The 14,784-nt window shown below is 36.0% G+C and overlaps 2 protein-coding genes and 1 pseudogene across 4 annotated transcripts in view; 2 read left to right on the top strand and 1 right to left on the bottom strand.

Annotated features, from left to right (window-relative positions):
• Positions 1–14,784, top strand: part of LOC131779174 (uncharacterized) — a 33,259-nt gene that overhangs the window by 10,775 nt on the left and 7,700 nt on the right. The window contains exon 11 of one of the 2 annotated variants that reach the window (XM_066166900.1): positions 91–1,373. The exons of the other annotated variant lie outside the window; for it this stretch is intronic. Within the exon in view, the coding sequence (XP_066022997.1) occupies positions 91–422 (332 nt within the window). The 3' untranslated portion in view covers positions 423–1,373. Of the gene's footprint in view, positions 1–90; positions 1,374–14,784 lie in introns of those variants that run through there. 2 annotated transcript variants of the gene reach the window in all.
• On the top strand, positions 1,656–2,547 carry LOC131770933 (uncharacterized; annotated as a pseudogene).
• LOC131770937 (uncharacterized) lies at positions 2,607–12,683 on the bottom strand. Of its 2 annotated transcripts, XM_066166902.1 has the most exons (7): positions 12,465–12,683; positions 11,861–11,887; positions 10,113–10,136; positions 8,374–8,397; positions 5,272–6,511; positions 4,931–4,982; positions 2,607–4,604 (listed from the first exon to the last, which is right to left on the bottom strand). In XM_066166902.1, exons 1-6 carry the CDS (start codon positions 12,543–12,545, stop codon positions 4,960–4,962), a joined length of 1,419 nt encoding a protein of 472 aa, XP_066022999.1. In that variant the 5' UTR covers positions 12,546–12,683; the 3' UTR covers positions 2,607–4,604; positions 4,931–4,959. The 2 variants fall into 2 exon arrangements, with proteins under 2 accessions (XP_066022999.1, XP_066023000.1); XM_066166903.1 differs by lacking the exon at positions 8,374–8,397.

The raw sequence follows: 14,784 nt of genomic DNA, 5'->3' as shown, positions 1-14,784 counted from the left end.
AGTCAGTGGCAGGTTTCTGATCTGATAATAAAGGCAGAATGCACGCAGTCCATTTGGAATTTTTTATCATATTCCTTTTCGCCCTTCTAGGTAAAGATGCTGTTTGCAAACCATTGAAGACAAATGCGGACGTGAAGAAAATTGTATCAGAAAAAGCGGAGTATCATTGGAAAAACCTGGCAAGAGAGCTGGGGCTTGAAGATAGAATAATTGATGCGATATCTGTGGAACAACAAGATAAATGTGGAGAATGCTGTTATCAAGTTCTACAAAGATGGTACGAAGAGAATGGCGAATCAGCTACTATCAGAAGAGCCATGGTGGCACTGACTAGAATAGGATTAGCGGACATCAACAACGACATTGTAGATTGTCTTAATTTGAGACGTCAGGATCAAATGGAGTTAGACTCATTGAACTGATAAAATTGGAAGAATTCAACATTCAATTTGTATCTTCAACGACGTGTCTTTGGACTTCATTCAATGGACAATGTACCTTGGTACACACGAAACGAAACGAGCAATCACGTGATGCCAAACATGTTATGGTCAGAATAACATCATGCGAACACTCTTACAGACAATAGAAAATTTGCATATGACCATGTTACTTTGTTATGCACACACATACGCACCCATGTGACTTTGGATGAAGACTGATGGCAAAAATTGAAAAAAGTTTTGTAAACTTAGTAAAAGTTTGAAATTTTTTTAATGTAAATTGAGATCTTTGGACTATTTGAAAGTCTGGTAGAAGGGAGAATTCGCAATTCAGCTCTCTTTTATCCTCAGAGGCGTCGCTGTATATAGAACAGAAAAAAAGAAAAATATTTTCACGTAAAAGGTCGCTCATTTATCCATCCTTCTAAGTCTAAGGAGGCCTTGAGCATTTGGGCAAAGTGACTTCAGAATTTTAAGAGTATTAGGCCCAAAGTACATGTTACATCTAAATTTGGCTTATTGGCTAAACTTTATTCCTAGTACATGTAAATATGTAGATCAGTATTTGTGCATCTACGAACCAAATTCTAGTAGGGAATGTTGTACCATATGATAATAACACACTGAAAATTTGTCATTCTTTCAAGCGCGCGGCTGTAGGTTTTAGAGATGAATTAATTTATAAACTGCATAACAATATTTGTATGCATTTTTTAAAAAACAACTTTTTTGCAAGTAATTTCTGAATCAGAAAGTTGTAGGTATTTTGCTGTTACTAGCAATTTGGACTGAATATGGTACAGTAAAAACCGTGTATGTCAAGTTCACATTGAATAATTTATTAATAACTTATAAGTTAGGCTGCCCTATCTTTTTAGTCCTCAATAGTAATTATGGGCGGCCTAAATTCTCTCCATTTTTCATGTAATGTATTTTTTTGTATCATGTAAATTAATGTGGGGTACAAATAAAGTTGTTGTTGTTGAAACGTTAACCTTTCCTATTTTTTATTTTCAATTTACATTCTTTTTCGAAGGATATGTTACATATGTTCAGAGTAAATCACACGTGTGAGAATGTTTGACGACGAAGCTTTTACGTTTAAATCGATAACAACGTCGAAATGCAGAGGTGAGACCCTGAACAAACACCGAACTAAACCCGACAAAACCAAAAGTTTATCCAAAGAACCCCAATCAGATTCGTTCAAAGATGGCTAGCGTCGGAGATGAATTAGAACGAGTAACAAGAGATGTGATATTCCGCCATTTTTGGGAGAAAATTCGTTTTCCTAAAGGGATGAATGATGTCCATCCCCATCAGATGGCTAAATTTGTTGATACCACTACAGGATCTCCCTTTTTTCTGGAATAACTGGATCCTATTTTGCGACAGGGACGGAAATCTGTCGATGAACTCATCGCAAGACTCGCTCTCACTCCAAAAAAATCCAAAGTGGAGGAACATGCCTCAGAGAAGCCATTCGATTTTGAGGAAGATGGAGTAGACATGGGTCAGATATCGGTAGAGAGAGAAACATTCGATACACTTCCCACTGAAAGTTTGAAGGTACCTGCAGTAGTGATTTCCTTACTTCATGGGCCTTTCTCTGTGAAAACAGCTGCCAAAGTCGTTTGTATTGACCAGTCAGAGGCTATTGCTCAGTTAGAGGGTCTTGTAGCCAAAATAATAATTTTTGTAGTTTATGAAGAAGCAAAAGAAAGAAAGTATGACACTCACCCCCTCTTACAAAGTATGCTGAAAGTATCAAGGGTCAGGAAAACTTTCTTGCTCTCTACCTAGGGGCAAAAGCACGCTTTTGCGACTCTTCGTGTCCAAGATAGAGGAAATTGCCAAATACATAGAGTCAAGCGATGTCAGAGCATTCCATTTATTTGAGACAGACAGAGGAAACTATGAGTTTGCTATTGAGATCTCCTTACAACCAGAGTATTTCATTTTTCTTGGTGAATTCCATGAGATTGCTTGGATTGCATCCTTTTTCATTGCAATCCTGAATGAGAAGAAACTAATAATGGTGTTTGATTCCTGGGCTGATATATGTGAAGATGATGGAAAGACAGGTGTGGTAATTAAACATTGATGGTTTGGTCAATCATAGAACTAAATTAATAAAATGTGAGAATGGCAATGCTGCAATCAGTTTCCATGTTATAATTTATATTAAATTAAAAGAGCATGTATGTCACACCTGGTTAACAAATGTTGATCCTTTAACCCCTAAGAGTGTCTAGCATCTAATTTCTCCTTACAATATCACCGTTGAATCAAACATTAAGGTCATGAGAATAAAGGAAATGATCACCAACTAAAGCAGCTCTTGATTATAAAACAAATTCTCTTTGTCAGCATCTTGGGAAATGTATAGTAAATAGTATGGAGAATATGGATACTGATGTTAGGGGGTAAAGGGTTAGAAGAAAACGTCTGCTGAGGGGCAAACTTTGAATGATCTCAAAATACAACTCTTCAAGTGTTCAAATTGTAAAACTTGCCTCAAAATTGGGAATCCTATCTACCGCATTTTGTGTTCTTTTCAGTATTCCTGTCATTTATTATAATTATACACCATCACCATTTCATTTTGTGATTGTGGGGAGATAACAACACATGTTGTCACTTATATGGCCTTAAAATGACTCAATTAATTTGATTAACGACCATTTCTTTCTCTTCTAAATTTAATTTAATTTAATCTCTCCAATATAATTATAGTTTTATTATCATAATGTTAAATTCTCCTGGCAGGTAGTAATATTTCAGATGACGAGACACCTGATAAATATGCTGATATAAAGTTTTTACAATGATCATTATCATTCTTATCAGTATTAATATCATTATTTTACTGCATTTGTGGGTTCTCTTGCTCCAACACAATTTAAATGTTGGGAAGCAAAGCAAGTTCTTGATTTCTGTGGAACAGAGAAAGCATTAAAGTATTCATGACAGCTTTCCATTCACTGGAGGAAGTCAAATACAAATCCAATGGTTTCTTTAAAAGTTTTCTGATTAGAAAGGAAAAAACATCAAGGAAATTATATACAGCATAACTTAGTTACATTAAATATTGGCAACTTTAGTACCAATTGTCTGTGAAAAGAAAAAGCTAAGCTGTGGGCTAACACAAACAAGCAAAAATTGTCTTGGTTCTGTTCTGATAACCACAATCGTTGTTTGTTATTTGCCCATTCTTTTACATGCCTCCACTGACTCAGGGAGTGGAACAGGCTACATCAGAAATGGTTTAGATAGGAATACAACATATGACAATTAATTGCCTCCCTAACTAACTGAATCATCAACAGGCATTCTATGCCAAAATTTCACAGATTAAACTTGAATGTTAGAATTGAAGTTGTTCCCAAGGTGGTAGAGAGGGAGGTGATTACTACCATAGCCCTCCTTGTGTACATGAGGGAGTCTACATGACAGGAAGTTATCAGTTCATTATCTGAAATTATGTATCTATTCTTGAATTAGTCTGCCTTTGGCCCATAAAAGCAACAAGTTATGATAGTCAAGCCAGAGAGGGAAACTCACTTGTACTAAAATAACTATGAGAGCCCCTGCTTCCAAGCTTATTTTAAGACGATAATTAAATGCATGCACATTACAAATAAAGCTTAGTAAAAGTATCCTTTGCACAGCCCTCTGAGTGTTAACTCCAGTTATCATAATTGACATAGCCATAATTAGAGTTCTCAGAAATTTTAAAAAAGCTGATGCCCAGCTATTGTGTTGAACTGTTGCTATGGAAGGCCTACATACTGTCCTACCCTGTGCAGCCCACTTTTATAAGAATAGATAACACAATGAACAATAAACTAAAATCTGCCAACTTTTTCTGAAGTGAATATACTGTACATGTAAAAGCCTCCTTCTAAAGGCTTGTGTTACATCAATTACAAAAACCTTAATGAATTTGAATAAAAGAGCACCCCTCTCTGGGTGTTGACAATGGACACTGTTTATCAACCCAAAGTACATGTGCTTAGAGCTCCCTTTAGTACCCATTTAAAGCAGAGGTATTATATCTACATCCTTAAGTTTCATGCAGATGCCGTACAATAATAAAGGAATACATAATTGTTCATTTCACACCCTCTCATGCTGGATAAGGGTGTTTGGCCTTGTTGGCTGCAGAGAAATTTAAAAAAAACATAACATAAGAATTAATTAATTTATTAAATTAATTAATTTGACAATTGTAAATACAGTACATGACAAATGGAATTACAACTGGTACATTTAAGTCTTAGAAAGTATCATTCACTAGAACTCTACTGAAATCACTCCAAGGAGTGACTGAAGGGAATTTCACCCAACAAAATTACAACATTTTCAGGCAGAAACATGATGAGTGAGAGCTAAATGGGTGTAATAAGTTATAAGCGGCTAACAATTTTATCACTTGGTTACCCTATCAATATTTTGTAGTAAGAAAAAAAGAAATGATTTATTACCTAAGCAATGCATTCACTCAGATTCCATGTTACTGAGTCTTGTCTTGTTGAGCTGCAAAGACACAGAAAAGACAAAATGAGACAGAGGAATGGGAATTTGAGATGAATATGGGCTACCCTGTCTGTACGAAATTTTTTCTTTACTTCAAAGTTATTTGTCATGCATTATCAAGCTACAACAGATAAAACTAAATACAATGATGCTCAGAATTATCACTCACTCAACTTAAACATTAACATTGAAAATACAATTCAACTGCAGTGAACATGTACTTTGCTTTACTTTGACAACTGCTATATTTTTAACCAACACATGCAAGTCACACAAAAGAAATTCATACCAGAAGCCATCTTCAGCATCTCCTCAACAAGAGCTCCACACTGTTCCTCCCAACTGTACTTCTCACTGTAATGTTTTCGCAGTAAATCAGCCTCTTCAAGCCGTTTTCTCCTATTCCTGTCCCTGACCCTCTTGATTGCCTTGGACCACACACTGATGTCCTCCGACTCCACAATGGATGATGAACCATTTATCACATCTGTCAAGGCTTCACCAAGTCCTGATGCACCATGTACCAGGATAGGGAGGCCAGATGATAAGGCTGCAAGACCAAACATTCCAAATTCTTGTCCACCTGAGGGCACAATGGCAAGGTCTGCTTCACAGAGCCAGCTTTTCAACTCTTCTTCATCTTTGGGAGGGCTTCGAATGCTCAGCTGATGTTTGAGAACACCCCATTTAAGAAATTCCTCCTCAAATTTCTTAACGTTTTCTTGTCCTCCAGCACCAACAAAAATAATCTTATAGGATCCATCCCTCAACTCAGCAACTGCTTTAGCAACAATTTTAAGTCCTTCTTTCTCAAAATACTTGGGGTGGTCATGTCCTGCAACCAGGATACAAAACTTTTTCCTATCATGAGTGTTTTGTCTGATATTGGCAAATTCCCCCAGTATACCTGGAGTAAACTCAAAAACCATTTTCTCCTGATAAGAGAGGGATCTAGAAAGTTTGTCAGCCATCGTTGGTCCTTTTGCAACTGGAAGATCAGCCATTTCCATTAAAGGTCGAAGATTGCTTTCTCCTCGGAGTATTTCACTTTCAATCGCAACCAGAGCATTTCTTAATTTCCTCTCTCTACAGAGGCTTTCTTCAAAAGAATCCCAACCAACAAAAATGCTTTTGCAGTGGTGATATTCCTTAAATATTTGTGCCATTCTGCAAAGTCTCTCACCCACACCAATTACAATGTCTGTAGTGAGGTCTTTTGGTGGGAAGTACTGCCACTCATTAGGATCTTGGAATCCAGGTTGCTTTTTTGCTTCAACAATGGTAACCTTGTCATTTTCGGCATCCCTCGGCATCTCATTACGTAAACCTTCAGGGACCAAGACAGAGACTTTCACAAGAGGGAATTTTGCCAGTTGTTTGGACAACTCTTTTGCGAGTGAGTTGTCCCATGTCCATCCGCAAGTATCTGTTAGGATGGTAACTCTGACTGGATTTCTGGAGGAATATCTTCCATTGCATGGCAGCTGATTAATTACTTTTCTAGCACACCCCTGTGCTATACATTTAGTCTGCAAAAGAGGAACAAATGAATATGTTTAAAAAAACTGATGATACTTAGGGTCACTAATTAGCAGATCTCTCTGCTCTTTGTACATGTATAAGCATTGTGCCCAACTGTTATGTCAAGCAATTTACATTGTATTATTTACAGAAACAAATAATGCCATGGTGTCACAGATGTATTTTTATTGGTTATAATGCAACAAATTAACACAGCTTTTATCAATATGAACTGCTTCATGCCAAATGTTTTCTTTCAGAATGTCCCAGATTAAAACACAGTTTCTGGTTTGCTACTTGTTGGGCAAAACTTTCTACACAAACTCTGTTTCTACAAAGGGGAAATATGTTTCAAAACTGATGACAAGTCAGCATAAGAGATTTCTTTCATGTTTGTATATGTAAATGCACATATGATAACAATAAGTAGTACTGATGACAATAACTATAGTATGACAGTCAATTCAAGATTCCAAGGTCTTGTCTGCGACCTTCAAGTCCGTTTTTGAAAAACAGCCGGATGTCTTATGGAACAGAGAGAATTATAGCTTTAATACTACCAAGATCTCACATTGTTTTGGCTATGAAAATAAATCTCAAAATAATACAGTAACACAACGCTGGATGAAACAGCTAGTGGTACTGGTCAAGAAATATAATTTAAGTGATATCTCAGAATTTTGTTAGCAGCTCTTTCCTTAATTTGTATATTTGATGCTCCTGCCAATATAGATTAGGAGGACTGCACTCCTCCTTGCTCATTAATTTTCCAAACTCATTTGATTGATCTATCTTTACATGTTGCTCTCAAACACTGTGATTAGTTGCCCTTTCTTTGTTAGTGCATTAAAAGGTACTTGGCTTTTATCAATATGTACTGCTTCATCAAAAATGTTTTCTTTCAGAATGTCCCACATAAAAACATGCTTTCTGATTTGCTACTTGTTGGGCAAAACCTCCCGAGCAAACTCTGTTGCTGCAAGGAGGAAATATGTTTCAAAATTGTTGACAAGTCAGCCTGAGAGATTTCTTTCATGTTTGCCTAATTATTTAAATGCACATATATTTAACAATCCAATCAGTATGTGTGAAAAGCACTTAGTCTACTTATTTCACGTGTAGTAAATTAAACTAACACTGTACCCTTAAACTCTTACTATACTTGAGGAAAATATGAGATGCAGCTTCTCTTTTATGGCCCGAAATATTTTGCACACATTATTGAATATCTTTCAAGAATTCTCTAAATGATAAGTTGCTGATGACAATATGTAGTATGACATTTTGCCCAAGATTCCAAGGTCTTGTCTGAGACCTTTGAGTCTGTATTTGAAAAATGGTGTCTTATGGAACAGTGAGAATTTAAGCTTTAATACTTTCAAGATCTCACATCATTTTCGCCATGAAAATAAATCTCAAAAGAATACAGTATCACCTTGCTGGATGAAACTGCTAATGGTCCGGGTTGGGAAATCTAAACTAAGTGATCTCCCAAAATTTTTTTAGCAGCTCTTTCCTTAATTTATATATTTGATGCTCCTAAAATTAATCCACTTCAGCTCTTAACTGTAAAACATACATCTACACGGAAGTGATATATAGCACATAAAAATCTCATTTTCTTTTATACAATCATGTATATCCCAATAAAGAGTTGTCCTTCTGCTGGCCAAGGATGCAGAGGTGAAGAGTAGAGGACATTTGCCCACTTGATACTTCCTAGTTTATGTTTTTTATCGGTTTTAAACATTGCATAAAATCATTAGGTTTCATAGTTTTCCGCTAGATTGCTCATTGCAGTATTCAAAACTTTGATATTTTGCCACAAAAGGTTGGAAAATGCAAATAATGGGAAAATAGTGTAACTTACCAATCCATTTATACAGGCCTCGAGCTGAAATGCAATCAAACCAAACTTAGTTGTCACTTTGCTATGCTATACAAGCCAGCCAATCAGTCTGTGAGAAAAGCACCAAGCTACAGTCTACTTATTTCACGTGTTGTAAATTATACGTAATACGCTGTACCCTTTAACTCTTACTATACTTGAGGGAAAAAAAGGGATGCAGCTTCTCTTTTAAAGAACACATTATTGAATATCTTTCAAGAATTCTCTAAATCAAGAGTCATTGATAACAATTTGAAGTGCGATAATTCGCTCAAGATTCCAAGGTCTTGTCTGAGACCTTCAAGTACGTTTTTGAAAAACAGTGTCTTATGGAACAGTGCATAAGAATTGAATCTTTAATACTGCCAAGACCTCAAATCATTTTGGCCATGAAAATAAATCTCAAAAGAATACAATATCACCATGCTGGATGAAACTGCTACTGGTGCAGGTTGAAAGAACTAAACTAAGTGATCTCCCAAACTTTTGTTAGCAGCTCTTCCCTTAATTTGTATATTTGATGCTCCTGCCAATTTAGATTAGGAGGACTGCACTCCTCCTTGCTCACATTTTCCAAACTTATTTGATTGACCCGTCTTTACATGTGGCTCTCAAACACACTGTGATTATTTGCCCTTTCTTTGTTAGTGCATTAAAAGGTACTTGGCTTTTATCAATATGTACTGCTTCAAGAAAAATGTTTTCTTCCAGAATGTCCCTGATCAAAACATGGTTTCTGGCTTGCTACTAGTTATTGTCAGTAAACAGCATATGCTGTTGGTTTCGCCATTTGCGAACCATTGACTCGGATATTCCGTACTCGCGTGCAATTTCCCGATTTTATTTCACTGCCTCTGCTTCCGCTACTATTTTCAACTTAAAGTTCAGATTGTAAGAATGACGTTGCGTACTAGGCATGATTTTTGTTTTGAACTTAGCAATGCTCACTGAATCACCGTGAATGAAGTTTTACAACTAGCAATTCGACCAGCTGAGGCATGCTTATAAAACTTACACTGGATCAATTAGTATACATAGCTTTAGAAAGTAACACTGTTTCCTAAGAAGGCAGACTGTATTCACGGTATCTCTGTCTCTTTTATAAGTGTGATTTTTTTCGCTTTGTTCGCACAAATGTGTGATTTTTTTGCCGTTTGCTAAAAAAGGTTACATAACTGTAATTAGGAACTTTGAAAACGCTATTGTTTTGAAAGTGAAGATAGTGAAAAGGCTCAAAGTTGAGGTTGTGTCTTATAACCGGGTATTTAGGCGAAATTTTCAGTTTAACAACTTGAAAGAAACGAGTTCAAAAATTCAGGGAGCGTCTTATAACCGAGTGCGCCTTATAACCGAGAAAATACGGTATATTTAACTATCATGGAAGCACATTCTAAAATTAATCCACTTCAGCTCTTAACTGTAAAACATACATCTACACGGAAGTGATATATAGCGCATAAAAATCTCATTTTCTTTCATACAATCATGTATATCCCAGAAAAGAGTTATCCTTCTGCTGGCCTAGGATGCAGAGGTGAAGAATAGTGGACATTTGCCCACTTGGTACTTCCTAGTTTATGTTTTTTATCGGTTTTAAACATTGCATAAAATCATTAGGTTTCATAGTTTTCCGTTAGATTGCTCATTACAGTATTCAAAACTTTGATATTTTGCCACAAAAGGTTGGAAAATGCAAAGAATAGGAAAATAACGTAACTTACCACTCTTTTTCTAGGGGCCGCGACCTGAAATGCAATTAAACCAAACTTAGTTGTCACTTTGCTATGCTTTAATCAAACTTTACCTCTTCATCACAGAGATATAGGAAGTCACTTTGCTTCTCGCCACAGAGGTAAACAGTATTTTACTCACATACAAGCCAGCCAATCAGTCTGTGAGAAAAGCACCAAGCTACAGTCTACTTATTTCACGTGTTGTAAATTATACGTAATACGCTATACCCTTTAACTCTTACTATACTTGAGGGGAAAAAAAAGGATGCAGCTTCTCTTTTAAAGAACACATTATTGAATATCTTTCAAGAATTCTCTAAATCATAAGTCATTGATAACAATTTGAAGTGCGATATTTCACTCAAGATTCCAAGGTCTTGTCTGAGACCTTAGAGTCCGTTTTTGAAAAACAGTGTCTTATGGAACAGTGCATAAGAATTTAATCTTTAATACTACCAAGACCTCAAATCATTTTGGCCATGAAAATAAATCTCAAAAGAATACAATATCACCATGCTGGATGAAACTGCTACTGGTGCAGGTTGAAAGAACTAAACTAAGTGATCTCCCAAAATTTTGTTAGCAGCTCTTCCCTTAATTTGTATATTTGATGCTCCTGCCAATTTAGGTTAGGAGGACTGCACTCCTCCTTGCTCACATTTTCCAACCTTATTTGATTGACCCGTCTTTACATGTGGCTCTCAAACACACTGTGATTATTTGCCTTTTTTTTGTTAGTGCATTAAAAGGTTCTTGGCTTTCATCAATATGTACTGCTTCATTAAAAATGTTTTCTTTCAGAATGTCCCAGATTAAACATGGTTTCTGGTTTGTTACTTGTTTGGCAAAACTTTCTTAGCAAACTCTGTTGCTGCAAAGAGGAGATATGTTTCAAAATTGATGACAAGTCAGCCTGAGAGATTTCTTTCATGTTTGCTTAATTATTTAAATGCACATATATTTAACAATCCAATCAGCATGTGTGAAAAGCACTAAGTCTACTTTTTTGAAGTGTAGTAAATTAAACTAACACTGTACCCTTAAACTCTTACTATACTTGAGGAAAATATGAGATGCAGCTTCCCTTTTACGGCCGGAAATATTTTGCACACATTATTGAATATCTTTCAAGAATTCTCTAAATGATAAGTCGCTGATGACAATATGTAGTATGACATTTTGCCCAAGATTCCAAGGTCTTGTCTGAGACCTTTGAGTCTGTATTTGAAAAATGGTGTCTTATGGAACAGTGAGAATTTAAGCTTTAATGCTGTCAAGATCTCACATCATTTTAGCCATGAAAATAAATCTCAAAAGAATACAGTATCACCATGCTGAATGAAAATGCTAGAGGTGTGGGTTGAGAAATCTAAACTAAGTGATCTCCCAAAATTTTGTTAGCAGCTCTTTCCTTAATTTATATATTTGATGCTCCTAAAAATGTAGATTAGGAGGAATGCACTCCTCCTTGCTCATATTTTTTAACTTATTTGATTGATGTCTTTGTATGTGGCTCTCAAACACACTGTGATTAGTTGCCCTTTCTTTGTTAGTGCATTAAAAGGTATTTGGCTTTTATCAATATGTACTGCTTTGTGCTACTTGTTGGGCAAAACTTTCTGCACAAATGTTGCTGCTACATAGGGAAAGTATGTTTCAAAACTGACGACAAGTCAGCCTAAAAGGTTGGAAAAGGCAATGAATTAGAAAATAATGTAACTTACAAACTAACTTACCCTCGCAATCTCTTCTAAGGAACTCGCCTGAAATGCAATCAAACCAAACTTAGTTGTCACTTTGCTATGCTTTAATCAAACTTTATTTACCTCTTCACCACAGAGAAATAGGAACCCACTTTGCTTCTCACCACAGAGGTAAATAGTATTTTAATCACATACAAGCTGGCCAATCAGCATGTGTGAAAAGCACTTAGTCCACTTATTTCCTGTGTAGTAAATTACACGTATTACGCTGTACCCTTTAACTCTTACTATACTTGAGGAAAATTAGAGATGCAGCTTCTCTTTTACGGCCCAAAATATTTTTGCACACATTGAATATCTTTCAAGAATTCTCTAAATCATAAGTCACCGATAACAATATGTAGTACGACATTTCGCTCAAGATTCCAGGGTCTTTCCTGACACCTTCGAGTCTCTTTTCAAAAAACGGTGTCTTGTGGAACAGTGAGAATTTAAGCTTTAATACTTTCAAGATCTTTCATCATTTTCGCTACAAATTTCAAAAGAATACAGTAAAGCAACGCTGAATGAAACAGCTAGTGGTGCTGGTCGAGAAATCGAAACTAGGTGATATCCCAAAATTTCACAATTTTCTTACCTCCATTTTGTATGATGAATCATCCTGTCGAGGACATTTAGGAGGAGTGCACTCGTCCTCGCTCATATTTTTCAAACTCATCCGATTGATCTATCTTTACATGTGGCTCTCAAATAATTTTATTATATGCCTTTTCTCGATTCTGCAGTTCAGCCGTCGGTTCACCTGAAGTTTGCAAATCTTTCGCACACCGCTACTCCGGCCGCCGTCGAATCTGGTTTGCTTCGGCAAGCACTTTTCATGAGCAGAGGAGCATTTTGTTGCGCATGTCCGGTAAATTTTAGTTTGATACGAGAAACCGCTGGTATGCGCCTGCGTCGGTTTCCCTTTCGAGAATCACGAAAGAAAAGAAGCAGTAAAATACGTCGGAAAAAACAATGGTTCGAGTATTTGAGACAACCTTTCTTCTCATTTTTTCTTCTGTAACGTAGATGGAAGCGGCAAATCCTTGAAATTATTGTGTGATGTGTGGAAGGAAGTTATTTTCAGAATGCAAAAGATTGTTCGAGTCTTGTCTCGTGATTGTCTGGGCGATCGATGAAGATGATGTTATTTTTGAAGGATGCAAGTGGCCTGTCGAAGAGTACAAAAGAATTGGATAGTATACTTTTATCGTGTCATTGCTATCTCAAGTTATCGGTGATCATTTGAAGTACTCGCCTTTCTGTAAGCGTTTTTTAGAGCTTCAACTGTACTGCTAGTGCAGTGTACCTCCAATTTTGGCAAAAATGTAAAGTTTACAGAGGTTTATGTTTTGTTTCAAAAGTTTTTTTTTGACATGAATCACAACCGGCAGGGCCGATTACCAAAATAAAAAAGGTCAATGTCGAGTAAAGAAAAGTAAGACAATGCTAATGCTAGAGATATGGCAGCTCCATCTGGTTAGAAATGGAGGAATAATTATGGATTTTATCAGAGTAAGATAAAGTCTTTTCAATCATTAGTCTCGGAAATATCATCAGATATGATCGATGATGTGGGGAAATTGTGAAAGAAAACAAGTACTACTTTGGGCTTCCAGTTGTAAGATGAATAGTTAAATCAATTATTACCCAGTGAAAATCACTATCATTTATCATTTCAACTGCACAAAAAAATCATATACACTCTTTGCAACCTTATTCTCCAACCTATTAAATTACAAGAGTTGTGTGACAATTTGATGGTCTGAAAAGACTCTTACACATGCTAAACAACAAAGAACCAGTAAGGCTGATATTTAACAAAGAGGGTAAAAAAAAAAAAGCCTTTTCTTTTCAGGAATAAGACTTAGTGAGGTCAGATTAAACTAATGTGAAGAGGTTTGTTGATCTCTTTATGAAAATTGATGCTTTACATCTATCAGATTTTAGAGAAATGAGACCTAAGTCAAAAGGGGACTTTGATATTGCATATTCTGCAGTAATGGGCATCAGCTTGGATGCCTATTTGCAGAAATTAATAGTTTTCAAGCCAGGGGTTTGGCTGTGCTAATTTTAAGGCAGAAAATCATAAATCAGTCGCTTAAGAAATTTTTAGCTCTGCCTGGAAGCTCAAACACTGTTATGGAACAGGACAATATTTCACCTGATCACTCCTCATATTGTTTTCCCATGAAATTTGGACAAAACTTTCAAAAAACTTTATTGGTAATTTTATAGTTGCAAAAAAAGGTATAGACACAAGTTGCATATAGCATAAGCTAGTTGAGGCAAGTTGTGTGGAGAGAACATAAGATTGATAATTTATACCAGTAGTAAGCTTCTGGTACTAATGACATTCTCTTGAATGCCAGCTTGCCACAGCAAATGTCACACCTATCCTTTCTGTCAATAGTACTGACCATATTTCTTAATAAAGAAACCACAACTTTTAGTTTGCAAGACATGTTTCGACATTCTTATGTCATCTTCAGTTGTAAATGCGATTTTAAGAATTATTGCCACTCTGCTGTCTTTACGTCCTTTTACTGACCATATGTAGTGGGGTCACTTCACATCTCCCTAAACAGCAGAGAACACAATAGTTAATTCCAATCATCAGTCTCAATTAAGAAATAAAAATTGAAGGATCAAGACTTATCTGGCAAAGAGAAATACAAGTCAAACTGGTTTGAAGACATTTTAACCCGAAATTCGTTTTCAAATATGACAGAAATACTGTAGTTCACATTCTAAAGAAAGAGAGTTCCAGCCCCTTGAGTAATTATTCATTTATTGTATCGCTCACCTCATGTTTTAAGAACCAGAGAAAGTTAGATAATTTTAATCTGCGAGTTTTATAGTACACTTCGACTCAAAATTCATTTCGTATGGCAGAAGTATTCTACTGAAATAAACAA

The sequence above is a fragment of the Pocillopora verrucosa genome, chromosome 5 (assembly GCF_036669915.1).
Source record: "Pocillopora verrucosa isolate sample1 chromosome 5, ASM3666991v2, whole genome shotgun sequence".
NCBI classification, from domain to species: Eukaryota; Metazoa; Cnidaria; class Anthozoa; order Scleractinia; family Pocilloporidae; genus Pocillopora; species Pocillopora verrucosa.
The sequence above is the reverse complement of the archived record's forward strand: the minus strand, read 5'-3'. Positions and strand labels throughout refer to the sequence as shown.